This window comes from Sarcophilus harrisii, chromosome 5 (assembly GCF_902635505.1).
Source record: "Sarcophilus harrisii chromosome 5, mSarHar1.11, whole genome shotgun sequence".
Taxonomy (NCBI): Eukaryota; Metazoa; Chordata; class Mammalia; order Dasyuromorphia; family Dasyuridae; genus Sarcophilus; species Sarcophilus harrisii.
The window spans coordinates 186778799-186797845 of record NC_045430.1 but is presented as its reverse complement, the minus strand read 5'-3'; the positions used below and the strand labels follow the sequence as shown (position 1 = coordinate 186797845).

The 19047-nt window shown below is 37.7% G+C and overlaps 1 protein-coding gene across 1 annotated transcript in view; it reads left to right on the top strand.

Moving 5' to 3' along the window:
• The first annotated feature begins 570 nt into the window (after positions 1-570).
• Positions 571-19047, top strand: part of CREB3L2 (cAMP responsive element binding protein 3 like 2) — a 154532-nt gene continuing 136055 nt past the window's right edge. Inside the window, exon 1 of the mRNA XM_031939144.1 lies at positions 571-1093. Within this exon, the coding sequence (XP_031795004.1) occupies positions 992-1093 (102 nt within the window). The 5' untranslated portion in view covers positions 571-991. The remainder of the gene's footprint in view (positions 1094-19047) is intronic.

The following is a 19047-nucleotide window of genomic DNA, read 5'->3' as shown; positions in this document are numbered from 1 at the left end:
AAATATTAAAAATTTAATAAATATTTAACAAATTAAAAAAAAATAACATTGAAATAAACGAGTTAAAGGAAGGCAAAATCCTTAGGAAACTATAACATATCACGGTATAAAAACCAGGACGATTAAAGTGGTCTCAGCTCTCTGCACTATGACAGGGAGCTCGGCTTTCCCTTACTGCATTAGGTTAATCCGAACGGAAGCATAGCTCACCCCCGTTCTTTTAAAAAAAAAGGATTCTTGTCCCTATTTCATTGGCCGTTGTCTCAAAGTTTCCCACTCTCCAGTGGTTTTCTTTCCTGCCTGTTACCCCAGAGTCGTGTTATTCCATTGGCCCCCAGTGAAAAGCTCCACCCCTCAGCTGGGACTCAGGAGGAGGAGTTCCCTCGTGACGTCAAACAGGGAATTCCCTCCCACATTCCTGAATCGGGACGGGAGAGCGTCCTCACTCTCCGCCCACAAAGGCGGGACGAGGAGAAGAGGTGGGCCACCGATTGGTTTAAATCTACGAAGATATAATTCGATTGGTTCTCCTCTCTGGAAGGAGGCGGGGAATTCAGGCGAGGCTTGAGGTTGAAGCAAAGCAGAGCAAGGAGTGAATTTCGAGTTTGGACCAGCTGTGGAAAAGTTGAGGGGGATGAGGATGTTGCGAAACGCAGAGGGAAGTCTCTTGGGATGAGACGCCCCCTCCTCACTGCACCTCGGGTGGGCGCCCCCCTTAAGCCCCTCCATCCTGCCTCCTGGGTTCGGGCAGTCCGTCTCCTTTCCTGCCTCAGCCCGCTCCCAGCCACCCTCCTTTTTCCAGTGACCCCGGCAGGGAAGTTTTTCCTCTTTCTCCCCTCGCTTTTCTTCAGGAATTAGAGCCCCGATTCCCAGACAAGACACGCCCACTCTGGGACTCGGCATCCTCGGTGCCCGTCTGCCTCCGGCTGTGCCAGGTCTCGCCACCCCCTTCCTCGGCGCAGCCTGGGCTCAGCCGGCTCCCCGTCCCGCCATGGAGGTGCTGGAGAGCGGGGAGCAGAACCTGTTGCACTGGGATCGCAAGCTCAGCGAGCTGTCAGAGCCCGTGGACTCCGACAGCCTGATGTACAACACGGTGAGGAGACGGGCAAAGGGTACCCGGAGGTCCCACTGGCTCCCTGGGTGCCCACGGGACCAGCAGCTCCGGGAGGGCGGGGGCGGGGAAGGAGGATGTTTCCAAAGGGAACAGCTGGAAGCGGGCTAGACGTGAACTGGGCAAGGGGGCATTGTGAGAGAAAAATCTGGGGAGAGGTGCAATTTTATTTAAGTACAATAAAGATAAATCACACTACTTTGCCTTTGTCAGGCAGTTGATATTTTTTTTTCCATCTCAAATCACTTTCACATCTGGAATCTCACTTTACTGCTCTCGAAAGCCCCTCAGAGGCAGGGATAGTCTGGTGCCGTAACACTGTTTTAAAAGTAATATCGCAACTTTAATGAATGTTGGTGATAGAGTAACAAAAGACACAAACCGTACATATGTCCAAACGAACGACAGCTTTAAGGCGAAAAAGTAGTACCATTCCGCCATTTCTCTCCTTCTTACTCTCCCTTCCTCCTTTTAACATAATTGACTGTGGTGTTTAAAGAGCCAGGATAAGTTTTAGGGCGAGGCTGTACTACTTTTGGCTTTTGAAGTTCTGCAGCTCGGAAAACGACTTCTTCCCAACAGAGCAAAAAAGTATGGAAAATCTGAGGCAGCTGGAGATTTCAGAATTACGTTCCCCCAAGGTTTCACCAAGCCTTTTACATTGGGGAGTTTGGAGACACTTAGGGATTGTCATTAGAAATGGATTTTGTTCTGAAATTTATGAAATGAAACTCTGAGCAGCTTGAATAGAGAAGGCCACTTTACTTGTGATCTCTTTGTTTGTCTCCTGGTAAATACACAAGTTTGTAATTCAAGGGGAGGGGAAACTATAAGACACCAATAAGAAAATAAAAGACTTGGGCCACTTCCCCTTCATGGTTCTTTTAATAGGATCAGTGCCAGGATATTTGAAACTTTTTTGCTAAATGACTCCACAGACAGACTCCACCTCTTTTGGGTCTCTGCCTCTATCTTAAGTTTCTTAGGAAAAAAGGATGAGGCCCTTCCAGTAGTTCTCAACACAAGACTTTGTGGTAGATGAGTAAAGCCTTGTCTGAAAAATGTACAGATCTGAATCCCCACAGAAGAGACATTTGGGATGAGGTGATAACCAGATGTGTTAGTGTAATCTGCTGAATTTATTACCAAATTTAGGCCCTGAGAAGATCACTTGAGCTGTCTTTGTTTTTGCTTTTCTATGCACTTATGTTCTAATTTACATTGTAGTTGCTAGTGTCACTTCATTTTCTGTACTAATTTACAGTAAACATTGTCTGATTTTTGTATTCTGAGACCTTAGCACAATGTTGAATAAATTTTTCAGAATGAATGAATCTGGATGGATAGTTCACTATTTAAGTATTTAGGGTATTGCTGGCTTTCAATTATTCTGTTTTAACCTGCTTACTTTCCTGGGGCACATAATGTCAGACTTCTAAGGGTAAATCCTTCAGTCAGGATTTCATTTTAGTCATCAAGGAAAGACAATTCTTAAATACTGGCAAGGAGAGATAATTCTTAAATACAGAGTGTCCCAAACTTTTGGGATTAAGACTTTTGGAACACCCTGTATACCATTACCTGCTTTTAAATATATGAAAATTCCCAGTGTCTGTGTCTGGGATTACAGTCAATCACAACTCTCAGGAGCAGATCATTTTTCATGTTTCCATCCTAGATATTTTTAGTTGTTTTCAGTATTGGTTTAACTTTCAGACAGACGAAGAGGTGTGGCTAAAGTCTATAAAGCCATGAAAGGTATGAATATAATGGATACCAAGGGAAGTCAGGCATAAAATGAAAGTTTAATTTACTCTGATACTGCTTGATAAAGGTATTTGTTTGTCCTGCTCTGGAGAGGTTCTGTGAAGAGTCCATATGGAATAACTTACCTATAGATAGGAGGTCTTTCAGATGCTTCTGTTGGTGGATGAAATTGTGCTGTGCTGATTGCATCAAACCCTGAAACATTGTAGAGTCTTTTAAATAGTCATAGGATCATAGATTCACAGCTAGATTGGAAATTCATCTAGTCCAACCTCTTTTTTTTTTTTTTTTTTTTTTTTTGCAGATGAGAAAACTAAGGCCTGGAGAAATAAATTATTTCTTTTTTCTGGGCTTCAGTGTTCTTTTCATATAGTAGTAAGCAGCAAAACTGGAATTTGAATCTTGTCTTTTGACTCCATATACAACACTCTTTCTGTTATATTACAAATAACTGAAAAATATTTGGCTTATCTTCATGGGAAAAACCAAGGGGATGAAAAATGCCTATTATCCAGGGTATGATACTCATACATAATGTTAATACACAAGGATATACACATATACTTGATGTATATCATAGCTAAAGTTTCTGTGAGTATATGTATACATATACATATGAAATATGATATTCATATATGCAGTTATATATAGATACAAACTATATACACATGTGATATATAATATATTCACAGGATACATATATAGATACACAGTATTTTTTTTAAAGCTTACATTTGTAACACTTTAAATTTCATGCAATACTTTGTATACATTAAATCATTTAATCCTCACAACCTTTTTGAGGGTGGGCACTATTATCATCCCTACATTATGGATGAGAAAAATGAGGCTCTAAGAGTTGAGTGATGCAGCAGAAAAAATGCAAGACTAGGAGACCAGGAAGTCCCGAGTTCAAATTTGTCTTAGACACTTATTAGTTGTGTAACCCTGGACAAGTCAATCCTGTTTACCTTAGTTTCCTCATCTGCAAAACAAGGGACACATAGCTAGTGTTGAAGGTAGTATTAAACCCAGGTCTTCCTAACTTCAAATCCATTTCTCTGAGTACTGTTACCTCAAAAGGTGTTAGTGAAAGTGTAAATAGATTCAAGAAGGACTTCATTGTTAGTTGCTGGTGGTGGCTGGGGAATATTTTGAGTGGTGTTCTGTTTCACCCCTAAATGTTGCATGCTAAATTGTCTGGGATATGTGGAATTCCCAATGGTTTGGAAGTTTTGGAAAACTTGTTGCCTCAGAATTTGTTTCTCATAAGTTTAGGAATGAAATAAATTGGGTAAGGAAATATGAAGTAAAGTCAGTTTTACTTTATGTACTCCTGTGGGATGAGAATTGGGGTTGGGGAGAAGTAAGTACTATTTGTCCCCAATATCTTGAAGAATTCCTGACTTGACCTAGAAACCCTGGAAGCATTAAAGTGTGGATGCTGATGTTACGACTGGTAATAATGCACATACTTTCTAGTTCTTCATGAATTAATTGAATCTGTGAAGGCTGATGCTTTTTTTCCTTGTTCCTAATAACATGCCAGTCCTAGTCTTCCCATCCCATTTTTACAGAACAGGACATTGAGCCTCAGAGAAGGAAAATTATTTGGTCCACAGTTGCCCAGGAAGTCAGTGGTAGAGCTGCAGTGTAAAAAAAAAAAAGAGAGAGAGAGATTCTAAAGCATCAGAATGTGAAATCAAGAACGATTCTCTATGGAATAAAATAGTTGAGTGATGCAGTCAATAAAATGCAGGACTAGGAGATAGAAAGTCCTGAGTTCAAATCTGGCTTCAGACACATGATAGCTGTGTGACACTTGGCAAGTCACTTAACCTTGTTTACCTGAGTTTCCTCATCTGCAAAATGAGCTGGAGAAAGAAATGACAAACCACTCCAGTATCTTTGCCAAGAAAACCCCAAGGGAGTCCTGAAGAGTTGGACAAGACTGAGTAACAAATTATTATTAATAAATTCGAGCATAATTTATCCTTTGTCAGGCTCAACAAATAGTGTTAAGTTATGCATATACAACACAGGGGCAGGAAGAATCCAAGGGCAAATTTGAAAGTGGGGTGGGGGAGGTATTATGGAAGAAAACCTGGCCTGCTGCTACATACCAGTGAGGTCTTCACAAGACACTCATATATTCTGACACACTGAAAACATTGCCCTAGTTTACTAAACTATCTAGGCTTTCTGCTTCTGGATCAAATGGCAAGGCCTGGGGCAGTTAGCTGAAGTCACAAGCATGCACACCATGCTGGGCAAGAATGACTTGTTCTGCTCTTCGTTCAAAGCATCAAGAAGGGCTGATGATCATTTGTCAAAGAAAGTATTTTTCTATGGCAGGTGGCTCTTCAAATATTGATGAGGCCAGATGTGCCTTTCTTTTTGGGCTCTTGGACCTTTACTGGGATTTGCACTTTACACAATAATTACTTTTCCTTTGGCATATAACTTTAAGTCTTCAGGTGAGTATTTGGTCACTGTGAGTAGTGGCCACCTCAACACAATTCAGGTGTGCTCCTTTGGGAAGAAGTGAAAGTAAGTTTGCTACTAGAGCACCTATATTCTTTTGTAGGTGAAGCCACTGTAAAGTCAGAACCAAAAGAAAAAAATCATTCTCAATTTTTTAGTCAGGAGAGGGAGAAAATGATTCTTTTTCTTTGCCCTTTCTTGGCTGTTGTGTGTTCTCTGTGACCACATAGAGACCTGTGAGATTTCAGTCTTCTCAGTGACTCTTTGTTTCTGTAGCTGTGAAGTAAATGATAAGTTGTTATTCTCTTCTGGGAAAATTGAGGTACAAAGGAGTTTTGTCCTTGATGACAGGAACTGTGTTTTTGTTTTTTTTTGTTTTTGTTTTTGCTAATTCTGTTCTCTCTTCCTGTGGTGCCTAGAATAGGGTTGGATACATAGTGATGCTAGAGAAATGTTTTTTGAAACAATTGCAAAAATCTGTCAATCTGTGAGTGTTACTGGTAGGAACCAACCTAGTCAATCAATAAATATTTATTAAGTATCTACATTGTGCTGAGCATAATGCTAAGCCCTAAGGATATGAAGAAAGGCAAAACTACCATCACCACCATCACCAAACTGTCCCTGCTCTCCAGCAAATCTTGATGTAATGGGAGACTCTACATGCAAACCACTGTGTACAAGAAAGATCATTTGGAGGTAATCAAGGGGAAGGCACCATAAATTAAGGGGATCTACCTCCTGTAGAAGGTAGGATTTTAACTGGGTCTTGAAGGAAGTGTAGGTCATGGTTTTTAATCTTTTCTGGTTTGTATCATAGATAGATGCCTTTGGCTGTCTGATGGAACCTATCCCTTCTCAGAATATCTTTAAATGCATAAGATAAAAAAGATTTTTAAAAATTGATTTACAAAGAAAACCAATTAGATTGTAATACAGTTATCAAAATATTAAGAAAAATAAGTTCATGGAGCCTGGTTTAAGAACTCCTGACCTAAGTGGTCTTTCATGAATCTTTTTTTTTACATTCTTTTAAAAAAAAAAATTCAATAGTATTTTATTTTCCCAATTACATGTAAAGATAGTTTTCAACATTCATTTTTGTGAGATTTTGAGTTCCAATTTTTTTCTCTCCTTATCTTTTCCCTCCCTAAGACAACAAGCAATCTGATATAGATTACAAATGTACAATTATTTTAAATATATTTCCATATTAGTCATTTTGTGAAAGAAAAATCAGAACAAAAAGGAAAAATTATAGAAAGAAAAAGCAAACAAAATACTATGCTTCAATCCACATTCAGTCTCCATAGTTCTTTATCTGGATGTACTTTACATCCCAAGTTTATTGGAATTATTTTGGATACATATATTGCTGTGAAGATTCAAGTCTGTCGTAGTTGATCATCATATAATCTTGCTGTTACTATGTACAGTGTTCTCCTGGATAGTTTTTAAAAAATGTGGTCTTGGGCGCAGTTAGGTGGTGCAGTGGAAAGAGTATCACTTTAAGTCAGGAGGACCTGAGTTCAAATTTGATCTCAGACATTTAACACTTCCTAGTTGTGTGACCCTAGGCAAGTCACTTAACCTTAGTTGTCTGGGGGAGGGAGGGAGGAGGAAATGTGGTGTCTTGTAAATGGCTATGGTTAGTTTGAAATATGGTTGGGAAAGTTAAGTACAATCATATCTTATTAGGGCTTGATCAGGAACAGCAATCCTCATCTTGACTTCTCTTCTTTATACTTAGCAGATGACTTTACTTCTTGCATTTTTGAGATCATAACTATTGAGTACCTGCTTTCTCATCCACCCCCATCTCTATCTCAGAATCTCTCCCCATCTTGTGTAATCTGGGACCTTGCTCCCTTAACGATCTAACATAGGTGGTATCATCCCAATTTCTCTATTTTCTTTAGTCTTTTCCTCTTCACTGCTTCCGTCTCCCTTGTCAAAGCAGATACATTGGACCCTATTTTCTTGAAAACAAAACCAAACCTTTAGCTTAATTAGGCTATCTCAACGTCTTCATTTTCCTTTCACTGTCAACTTATAGAACCAAAGTCTACACCTATTGTCTCCATTTCCTTATCACCCATTCTCTCATTCATTAATCCCCAGCAGATTTGCCTTTGAGCCCCACTGCACATGAAATTGCACTGTCAGAGGTCACTAGGAACTTACTAATAAACAACTATAAAAGGTCTGTCTTTGTCTTATTTTGACCTCTCTGAAGCTGTTGACATTGATCACCTTCGTTTTTTTTTTTTATTTTTTTTATTCTCTCTCCTTGACCTCTGTGATTTTTCACCTTTAGTATTTCTTCTCTTCCTTTCTTGGTTCCTTTTTTTTTTTTTTTTTTTTTTAATTTTCTAAATGTAGTTGTATTTTTCATCCTTGGCTCTGCTTTCCTTATTCAACACTTAACTCCTTTGAGGAACTCGTTTTTTTTTGAGACTGCCACTATTACCACCATGCAGATGAATTTGAAACCTAGGGATCCCTTCAACTCAACAAGAAGGCCTTCTGTAATAGATCTTGAATCAAAGCAGTCACACCATTTCTCCCCCTCTCCTTCCCTTTCTCAAGCTAAGCAAACCTTGAATTTGTCAGGCTTATTCATGTGACTAATAAAAGCTAAAGAAACTTTGAGCGGTCTTTATCTCAGAGAATGTGACTCATTCTGGGCCTGTTAACACTCAGAGAGCTCCCTACTTAGAGCTTTGGTATTCTGGAGTTTCAGAGCGTCTCAGCTAAGGTTTTACTGATTGTCCAGCTTGGCAGAGTCAGAGATCCCACCCTTTGACCAAAAAAAGCTGGTACTTTCTCTTTGCTTTGGCTAAATTTTGGTTTAAACTTTATGTAGAGTTTATATAACTTCAAGAATTATTTAACTTGTGTACTCCCAGGAATTACATTTCCATATAATCTCAGGTGAACCAAACTTTTGAGTTATCTGACATCTGGTATGTGTAATGTTTCTTGGACAATTTTGTTTATCCAGACTCTCTAACATATTATCTTTTGTAGATAAAGGTGCTGCAGACTCATTAGTAGTGGGAGACAACTCTTGAACCCTTTTTTCCAAGATGTGGAATGACTTAATCTAAACTAATCATATATTTTTTTTGCCTCCCTCCCCTGGTCATAAGTATAGACTGTGGCCTTTAAAATGGATGATTTTATTTTATTATTATTTTTTTTTATTTAATAGCCTTTTATTTACAGGACATATGCATGGGTAACTTTACAGCATTAACAATTGCCAAACCTCTTGCTCCAATTTTTCACCTCTTACCCCCACCCCTCCCTAGATGGCAGAATGACCAGTAGATGTTAAATATATTAAAATATAAATTAGATACACAATAAGTATACATGACAAAACGTTATTTTGCTGTACAAAAAGAATCAGACTCTGAAATATTGTACAATTAGCTTGTGAAGGAAATAAAAATGCAGGTGTGCATAAATATAGGGATTAGGAATTCAATGTAATGGTTTTTAGTCATCTCCCAGAGTTCTTTTTCTGGGCATAGCTGGTTCAGTTCATTACTGCTCCATTGGAAATGATTTGGTTGATCTGTTGCTGAGGATGGCCTGGTCCATCAGAACTGGTCATCATATAGTATTTTTTTTTTTAATTTAATAGCCTTTTATTTACAGGATATATACATGGGTAACTTTACAGCATTAACAATTGCCAAACCTCTTGTTCCAATTTTTCACCTCTTACCCCACCCCCACCCTCCCTAAATGGCAGGATGACCAGTAGATGTTAAATATATTAAAATATAACTTAGATACATAATAAGTATACATGACCAAAACATTATTTTGCTGTACAAAAAGAATCAGACTCTGAATTATTGTACAATTAGCTTGTGAAGGAAATCAAAAATGCAGGTGGGCAAAAATATAGGGATTGGGAATTCAATGTAATGGTTTTTAGTCATCTCCCAGAGTTCTTTTTCTGGGCATACCTGGTTCAGTTCATTACTGCTCCATTGGAAATGATTTGGTTGATCTCGTTGCTGAGGATGGCCTGGTCCATCAGAACTGGTCATCATATAGTATTGTTGTTGAAGTATATAATGATCCTGCTCATTTCACTCAGCATCAGTTCGTGTAAGTCTCTCCAGGCCTTTCTGAAAGGATGATTTTATTTTTGGTTTGGTTTTGTCCTGTGTGAAGGAAATTGACCCCTAAAGGTATCATATCAAATCTCTTAGTTGGAAGGGATCTCAGAGGCCATACATATTCCTGCTTATTTCTGAAGATCTCCCTCTCACATTCTGGACAAATGGTTGCCCAATCTTTGCTTAAAAATATATGATGATGCCAAACTTTTTGGATTTTTTAGAAAATTCTAATAATTAAGAATTTTTTCCTTATGTTGCATATGTTAGTGTAACCTCAGTTTGCATTATTTTTTCATTTACATGTCACATAGGCTCATCAACTTTGAAGTCACTAAAAATTTTGTCCCTCTTCCTTTTTCTGCTCTACAAAGTGAAATCTAGCCATGCATCCTGCTTGTATTTGTGCAATTGAATTTAAGTTAAATTTTATTTTTTAAATAATAAAAATCTTATTCCCCCCCTCTCCATCTCCCTTTCCTGTCATTGAAAAAGAAAATCAAAGACCCCCTTGTTAACAACATGCATAGTAAAACAAGGCAAATTCTAGCATTGACCATATCCAAAAAAATGTATATATCTCAATCAATCCTCTGAGTTTATCGCCTTTGATTCAGATGACATGTTTCATCATGAATTTTTTGGAATCATGGTTGGTCATTGCATTGATCGGAGTTCTGAAATCTTACAAAGCTGTTTTGACAGTCTTGCCCTTCAATCTTGACAACTGTTCTCCCGATTCTATTCACTTCACTCTATATCAGTTTACACGAACCTTTCTGGAATTCTCTGACACCATTCTCTTCATTTCTGACAACATAAAATCATTCCATTTATATCTATTTGCCATAATTTAGTCAGTTATTTCCCATTGGTGCCCATTTCCTTAATTTTTAGCTCCTTGATGTTAAGGAAAAACTAAAGAGGGATAAAACTAATATTTCAAAAGTGAAGACTAGAACTTTATATGATTAATTGTCATCATGTAGTTAAAATTGTTGCCATTGTTCTAGCCTATCTAGATCTTTTTAGATTCTGATTCTGTATTCCAGTGGATTAGCAATCCTACCTAATTTCATGTCATCTGCAAATTTGACAAGCATACTATCTATGTCTTCATCCAAATCAAATAATAATAGGATCAAGGACAGATTCCTGAGACACTTCACTACAGATTAATCTCTAGGTTGACATCAAAACTATTTTTGGACTATTTTTTTTTTTAAATCTTGAAATGCTAGAACATTCTTTATACCACAGTTTTTGATTTGTTCAGCTCAACTGTCAAGTACAGTTTGGGGATTTTGTAGCCTCTGCTCCCTCACCTACTAAATCTTTAAAAATCCAGACAAAACAAGGAACTAAAAAAGACAGACATTGCAGTGGGAAGTCTTTTCCCCCCAGCCTTAGAAAGAAATCTTTGAAAGTTTTTGGCATATGAAAGGAAACTGAAGAAAAAACAACCATCACCATATCAACTTCTAGTAGTTTGTGTGGAAAATCCTGGTCTTTTTATATTTCTCTATCTTGGAAATGTCTGAGTAGCTTTATAAGGGGAATTCCTTTTGGCTGAGGAGCCTTTATTTATAATTTCAATTATTGGGGAAGATTGCTTTTTAGAAAGCCTGGGGAAAAATAAAATGTCTTCTCACTATTAAATCCATGTTTAAATTCTGGCCATGGTCTAGCACCGGTTCCTCAGCCTATTGTCCACTATTCTGTGGACTCACGGACTCTGAAAGCTTGCGTGTTAGCTTACCTAGGCAAGAATAGTAGTGGGTTAGTCTAAGTGTGTATTGGTATTTGTGTAAATATGTAAAAAGTCTTGTTTCATTGGGAGCATAGACAATGAAGATAGGCCTAGCTTGCTTGATGTGTAATGCCCAGAGCCTTGAAAGTATCTAAATGTTTATTGTAATAATAGTAGTAACCTCAATTGATTTTTACATAGTATTTTAATAGTTAGTAAAAGAGTTGAGCCTTACAGCAACTCTGAGTCAGGTGGTATTATATCTATATCATATTACTACAGGTGGTATTATTTTCACATGAGAAAATTGAGATCCCAGACAGTTAAGTGATTTAATCATGTTCATACAGCTATTTAGTTCCAGAAATGGGACTTATGCCTAGGTTTTTCTGACTCCAAATCCAGCATTCTATTACATGAATTTATAACAAGTATTTTAATCAGTGTTAAATTCTTGTTGGAGACCCAGTCACTATTGCTGAAGTAGGTAGGTGCTTAAGTATGCTTTCCCTATTTCTCTTTTTAGTCTATGTTAAGACTCTAGCATTTTATTCTTTCATCACTTCATTTAGTCAGAAGAATCTTAGTCTTTTTCAATTTCTGTGCAATATGAGGGCTTCTAGGCTTGAGAATCTGAGTTAGTCATGGAGGAAAATGTTCTCTGGATGTATTTTGCATAGATACATGTATGCATAGAGCAATGCCAATAGAGAAAGGTCTCTAATGGAATGCTTTAGGTATCTATGACTGGCCCTCTTCTGCTCAGTATTTTTCATAAGTGAGTTGGATCAAGGTATAGATACAAAACCTAACAGAAATGCAGATATTGGAGAACTTGAAGGGAGGAGGGATTTAACAAATTGGATGGGCAAAGTCCAAGTCCAAAAAGATCTTGGGGCTTAAACAATGCGCCAAAAGCAATTAAGTTGAAACCTAATAGGGGCGAGTATAAAGTTCCACACTTGGGTTCCCCAAACCACTAGCACACGATAGGGGGGCGTGCCTAGACAATGGTTAATATGTAAAAGGTCTGGTACTTTATTGGAGATTGTAAACTTCTCATGAGTCAACCATACATGATAGCCAAAAATTCCAACACTAGGTAGACTAATAGACTGCATTAAGAAAAATATGGTATATAGAACAAAAAAAGACAGGTGACACCTTATTTGCAATATCCTGGCCATGTCACATCTGGAGTACTCTGTACATTTCTGGGGACCAGATATTTAGAAAGTCAAAGACAAGAAAGAATGTGTCCAGAATAGGGTATTCAGGACATAACCAGACTGAAGAAAATAATCCATGAGAGGAGAGGCTGAAGGAAGTGAGGATAATTAGCCTGGAGAAGAGAAAATTTAGGGGGGAAGCTTATCTTTAAGTTTTCTTAATGTATTTAAACACGTGGAGGAAGAATTAAAATTTGCTCAAGAAGGCAGAGCTAGAGTTTTGGATAGAAGTTGCAAACCCCCCCCCCCCCAACCCAGATTTAGGGGACTTAAAGAAAACATCCTAGCAATTGAAACTATTCAGAGGTGGGGAGGGAGTGATTGAGTTCTAGTTCCTTTTATTGGAGATTTTAAACAGAGGTGGAATGAGGATGCACTTGTTGGACACATTGTAGAGGAAGATTTTGTTCAGGTAAAGGTTGAACTAGGTGGTCTTGGAGTTCTTTCCAGCTCTCTGTATATCATTTAAGACATATTTTTGACAAAACAATGGTTTAGCAGTGGGGGTAAGAAGGGGACTTGGTTAGATGCAATGGCAATTATTATTAGCTGATCTGTTCAGGTGCACCAGGGGAAACTGAAATAAACAAAGGAAGTCAAGCATTTGGCCTTTCCTATTTTGTTTCTTTTGCTTCCTCCCACTAGGAAAGAGAGTGGTGCTTTGTCCAACTTAATACCTAATATAGTCTCGATCACAAGTGAATCACTGATATATGGAAACTGTTCTCATCTGAAGTATTTGCTTTCAAAGGAAGTTAGAAGTAGTTATTTGGGTCCAGAATATTATATATATATATATTGTCAGATGTAGTTGTTTTGTTGGTCAGTTTTGCTAGACTTTTTTTTTTTTTTATGATTATATAGGACAGTTCAGAGTATCTATGTGTGGGTGTATCATCATATGTTGAAAAATGATGGCTATAAAAAAAACAAAGCATCTATAAAATTTATTTTTAAAAATGTTTATAAACATGAAGACACTTAAGTGGAAAACATATGTTTTAAAGTATTTTGTTAAAAGGCCCAAAGAAAATTCATCTTTACAGGTGAAGATAAGGGCTCACATTCTTCACCATCATCACCACCTCCCCCTAACCATCATCATCATCATTGGTGATTTAGATATATTACTTTAAGAATTGTAAATGCTTCATAGATATTATCTCATTTGATCTTCACAACAACACTGTCGTGTAAGTGCTTTTTTTTTTTTTTTTAATACCCATTTTACAGCTGAAGAAATTGAGGCTGAGAGAGGTTGTAAATAATTTACCCAAAGCCACACAGCTAGTAAATGTCTTAGCATTTGAGCTCAGGTCCTCAAATCCAAGTTTAGTACTCTACCCACTAGACCATCTAGATCTCAAGTCATATATCACCCTACAGTTTATAAAGCTCTTCTTGCCAAAACTATTGTGAGGTAGGGTACATAAGTGGTATTAGCCTCATTTTTACAAATGAGAAGACTGAGTCTCGGGGAAGATAAATGTATTGACCCTAGGCCACATGTTCACAAAATCAGAATCTAAGTCTTCCTAATCCACATTCTGGGTTCTTCCCACTTTTCAGTTTGTCAGGTTTTCCTTACATATAAGTAACATCTATTGCAGGATTCCTCTGCCTATACCTGAGACAGTTTTCTTCACTATTTCTTAACATGAGACTTCCTTCTTACTATGAATGCTACAGGACAAGAAAGGAGGAATTGCGGAGAATGAAGAAGCCAATTTATGGGTCAGATTTGTGAGTAGGTAAAGAGCAAACCATATTGAATGAGAGAGTAAAAGAGGTCCCTTTTACCTTAGGATCAAATTGGCATAAGAGGGAGAGAATTTTCTTCTAGAATCTGGTTGAAGAAGTTGTGCGCTGCACTTGAAACTCGGGATGCAGTATCCATTTTGCAAAAGAGAACTGTCTCCATGAGGAGGGGTGACTTACCCAGTGGCTCATGACTATTCAGTGACAGAGCCAAGGCTGAGACCTGGACCTTCAGGTTTCTGCTCTGATAGCTACATTATGGGTTAGCCATATTTTGGTGGGCTAGCCTGTGACCCTAAGAACTATTTATACCAGTGTTTCTATGGGGAACTATGTTTTGAGCTCAAGCAACTGATAGATAATTGAACTTTTGGAGTCTCTCCCATTCGGGAGCTGGAGACTATAGTAGGATTTGATTTTCACATTTCTTTCTCAAGTGAAGCATCTGTTTCTCACTTGTAGGCCAGCAGGAAGATTGAATGAAATTACTGGTCATTTTTGCCTCAGTACAGTCCTCAAAGTTTATGGGTGGCACAATATGGGAATGCCTTGGCAGAAGTATGGAGATGAGAAGAATTGATGATAACATCTTAGTCATTTGCATTTTCAAATTAAGGAATCATTTATGTGTTTTTTTCTCCCAAAACTCAGGCAGGTCTTCCATTTCACATCTCATTTGGTAAAAATAAAATGCAAAGTTTTTGAGTATTTTTTCATTCCTCACTAATGGCTTAGAAAGAAGTCTTGGGAGGGGAAAAAAAGGGGTGGTGGTGGTGAAATATCTTGATTCCCAATATGTACTGGTCAGTTTTCTTAGCTATCACTTTTAATTTATATTTGCTATTATTTGTACATGTGTGTGTCATGTCCCATCCATTACCAGGAGAATATCCTGTTAAAAAGTACTTTTCCATTTCAACACCTGGATTTGCCCAGATTCATCTTTATTCTTTTGGCAATTCCTCTTGAGACCAAGGACATACAATTTGGACACAGCTGGTTGAGGTTAAAGAGGCTAACAATCTGTGGATTTGGAATAGAGCAAAACTAACTGTTTCATACTTCCATATTTCAAGGATCTGCAATTTTTCTTGCATGGGTACTTTATAGCTAAGTTTGTCTCCAAAAGAAAAAAATCTAGAGTCCATTTTTACAGCTACAAATTTGAAGCTTTCTTAGCTGAAGAGAAACTTCCAGGGAGCTTTTTCTCAATTAGCATAGCCTCCAAAAACAAAAACAAAGGTTTTCCCCACCCCATAATATCATTTCCAAACAAGCAGCTCATATGGAATCTGGGTCTCTTAAGATCATCCTGAGCTTATATGCTCATAATCAATAGGATTAAACAATCCTATTTTGAAATTTTATCCAAAAGTCAGTATTCTGGGGTGCATAGGCTCATATCATATCCTCTTCAATCATTTGCAGTTATCCTATCACCCTCCTCTTTATAATGGATTGTGGCCCCCAAATGGGGAGTTTTGGCAAGAGGAAATGGACAAGGCACTATAATGGGGCTTTAGGCGCCTAGGTTATGATCTCTCTGAACTTGTGCTATTGTTACTCATGAATCAGTCAAGTTCTTCCTGCTGTGCTCTGGGTTTTGAAGGGTTAGATATATAGAGGGAATTGAAGAAATGTCATAGTCAGCTTTCTCCTATTATGGCAATTGTAAATTACCATGGTAATTGGGTAATTGAACCTTACTCCTAGATTTCTTCTCTTAGAAAACCCTTCCCCTCCTCTTGGGAATCCTTATTTCTATATTTAGTCCTTTCCTTACCCTCCTTTTGTTAACCTCTTCCTCCTCTCTGACTCTTTCTATTTAACTTTTAAATCTATGAAAATAATCTTTTTGTAACATTGTGCTGCCTCTCCTAATTTTTTTGCTTCTCCCTTTTTTGTTGCTCTTTTTGAGAAGACTATACCAATTTTTTCTGCATATTTCCTTCTTAAATCCTCACTCTGGCTTCTGTCTTGGCTATTTTTTGAAGCTGACCTCTAGTTAAATCTCCTACTGCCCAAATACAATAGAGAGATCTTCTGATTAAAGAGCCTTGACTTTGGAGTCTGACCTTGGGCCAAACACCAAAGCTTGATTTTTCTCATTTGTAAAATTCTAGTTTTAAATCTTTTGATCCTATGATCTCTTTTGGGTTATCATGCTTGAAAGTCCCTCTCATCCCATCATCCAGAGAGGCAGTGCTACATAGTGAATGGAATGCTGGACTTGAAGTCAGAAACATCCACATTCAGATCCAACCCCTAATGGTTATGAACTGTGTGATCATGGCAAATCACTTAAAATCTCTGGGCCTCAAGTTCCTTATTTATAAAATGATGGATTTAGACTAGATGATCATCTCCAAGTATATAATCTAATGATCCTATGAACCCCTTAGCTCAATTCTATGTTAAACAAGTTCTATTCCAATTTGAGTTTTGTATTGCTTTCTGGAGCATCACTCTTCAGGTTCCCTAACTCTATTCCTCAGTATATGCTTGTTGATTGTTTATTTGCCTCTAATTTGGGATGGGAGAAAGTGGATGGGGAGGACAGGTTGTCGACCTATATGGATATAGCCAAACACATCTTAAATAGGTGGGGATAGGAGCAAAAAGAGTGTTTTTTTTTTTTTTTTCTCTTTTGTGCCTGGATTATACAACAGCTAGATTTATTGATAATATAAAATCTAGCAGTATTGGTTATTTTCTTAACATTTGTACTTCTCCAGGACTCAGTGTCTTTGATTCTTAGCTGTGGACTAATTTCTTTCCATCTGTGCTCCTTTGCTAATTTACATGACTGAATTTGCAATATCTTTTTTTCTGGTTATCTGTTTCCAAGAAACTGAAACTTTTGTGGTGAAGTGGGGAAGGAACTGGCAGGTGGCAGGTGTTAAAGACTTTGGGATTTGAAACAGAAAACAGAAGTGGATTAGAACAGTTTAGGTTCTAGTCATTGACCTTCCATTAACATCAGTTTTTCTCTCTTACCATCTTCATTCCGTCCCCCATCCCAGATATGGAAAAGAGAAATGGAAAGAGAGATAGACATAATATGAATATGAACCAGGGAGACCTGGAATTTTTCTATTTCTCTAAATAAGTGAATGTAATTGAGATGCCATTCTTTTGTACTTCCCCACCATAATGTTTTTATAATTGATTAACAATAAGTAGTTGAGCTTAAATTCAGGCTGACTCCTACTGTTCTTTCCACAGGACTACATTAATCATAAAATATCAAAGTTGAAAGAGACCTTTCTTGGACTAGAGATTATCTAGTTCAGGAGTTCTCAACATGGGATCCATGAACTTCAATGCTTTTTAAACTGTTTTTCTGTATAATTCATTTCCTTTGTAATCCTATATATTTTATTTTATACATCTAAAATTCTGTGAAGTGTTCCATAGGCTTTACCTGATTGCCAAAGTGGGACCCAGGACATAAAAATGGTTAAGAATCGTTGGTACAGTTTGATTTTACAGAAGAGTGAGAAAAATCCAGGCACAGTGAGTTAGTAATAATTCTGTGCTCTTTCTTATAGATGTGAGAAATTCTGGTTCTAAGAAGACACTATTGCTCAGAATGAGGCGGGGTTGGGTGACAAGGATAGAGCCTCAAAGGGAGAGTTTAATAGATGTAGAAGTTGATAAATGTCATTGTGTTCCTACTCCCCCTCCCATCTTTTTTGTTTCTAGAGCATTGTCCAAATTTTGAAAGTAACATTCTCCTTGGGTTGATGGCTAAGGATCTCTTGCTAATTGAAAAGAGAACATTAGAATATTATAGGGCTTAAATACCCATTGCCATTGTAACCTTATGGGCTTTTAGAAAAAAAACAACTCTTTAAATGAATTTATTTTTTCCACTTCTCTCTGTTCCATTGGCTGCCAGTGCAAGACTAGTGGTACAATACAAGTCTCCAATCTAGCCTGTGGCATGGGGGTGAGAAGTGTGATACAAAAGTCAGTATTAACCTTGAGCACCTGATAAATTCAGAGCACTGTCCTAGGTACAGTGGAGTGATCACCAAAACAAAACAAAACAAAACAAAACAGCTGGCAAGATTGCTTCCTTTGAAGAGCTCTTAAATCAACAGCAGAACAACCACAAGAAAGAGATACAACACAGAAAAAGAATAGACACGCAGACTTACTGGGATAATGCTAGAGTGAATGGAGTGATCAGAGATGGTTGAAATAGTCTGGGGAAAGGGTCATAGAGGGAGGTGAGTTTCAAAAAGGATTTTGAAAAAAAAGAAAATTGTTTGGTGGCTGTGGGTGGGGGAGGGCATTCCAGGTATGTGAGGAATGGTATTTGAGAAAGTTTAGCCTAGGGAACTAGCAGATTTCTGAGATCAACTGCTTCTAGTTGTGTGTCTGAGTTTCTAAAGGTTTAAGGATCAGTCAGTTTTTACTGAGTATCTGCTGAGTGCAGAAAAATCATAAGATCACAGAATTGGAGCTACTGTAGAAGGACCATAGGGTCATCTAACCCCAGCCATCAAACACTCTATTGGCATCATTCCTGAGTGCTTCCCTGCTGCTCAAACACAATGAAACTGGAACTGGGAAATTGTTTTTATTAATTTTTTTTTAATTTTCAAAGCACATAGTTTTCAACATTCACATTTAAAAAACCCTGCGTTCCAAATTTTTTCTTCTTCCCTTCCCTCTACCCCCTTTCCTAGATGGCAAGTAATCCAATATATGTTAAACATGTGCAATTCTTCTATACTTATTTCCACAATTATCATGCTGCACAAGAAAAGTCAGATCAAAAAGGAAAAAAAAATGAGAAAG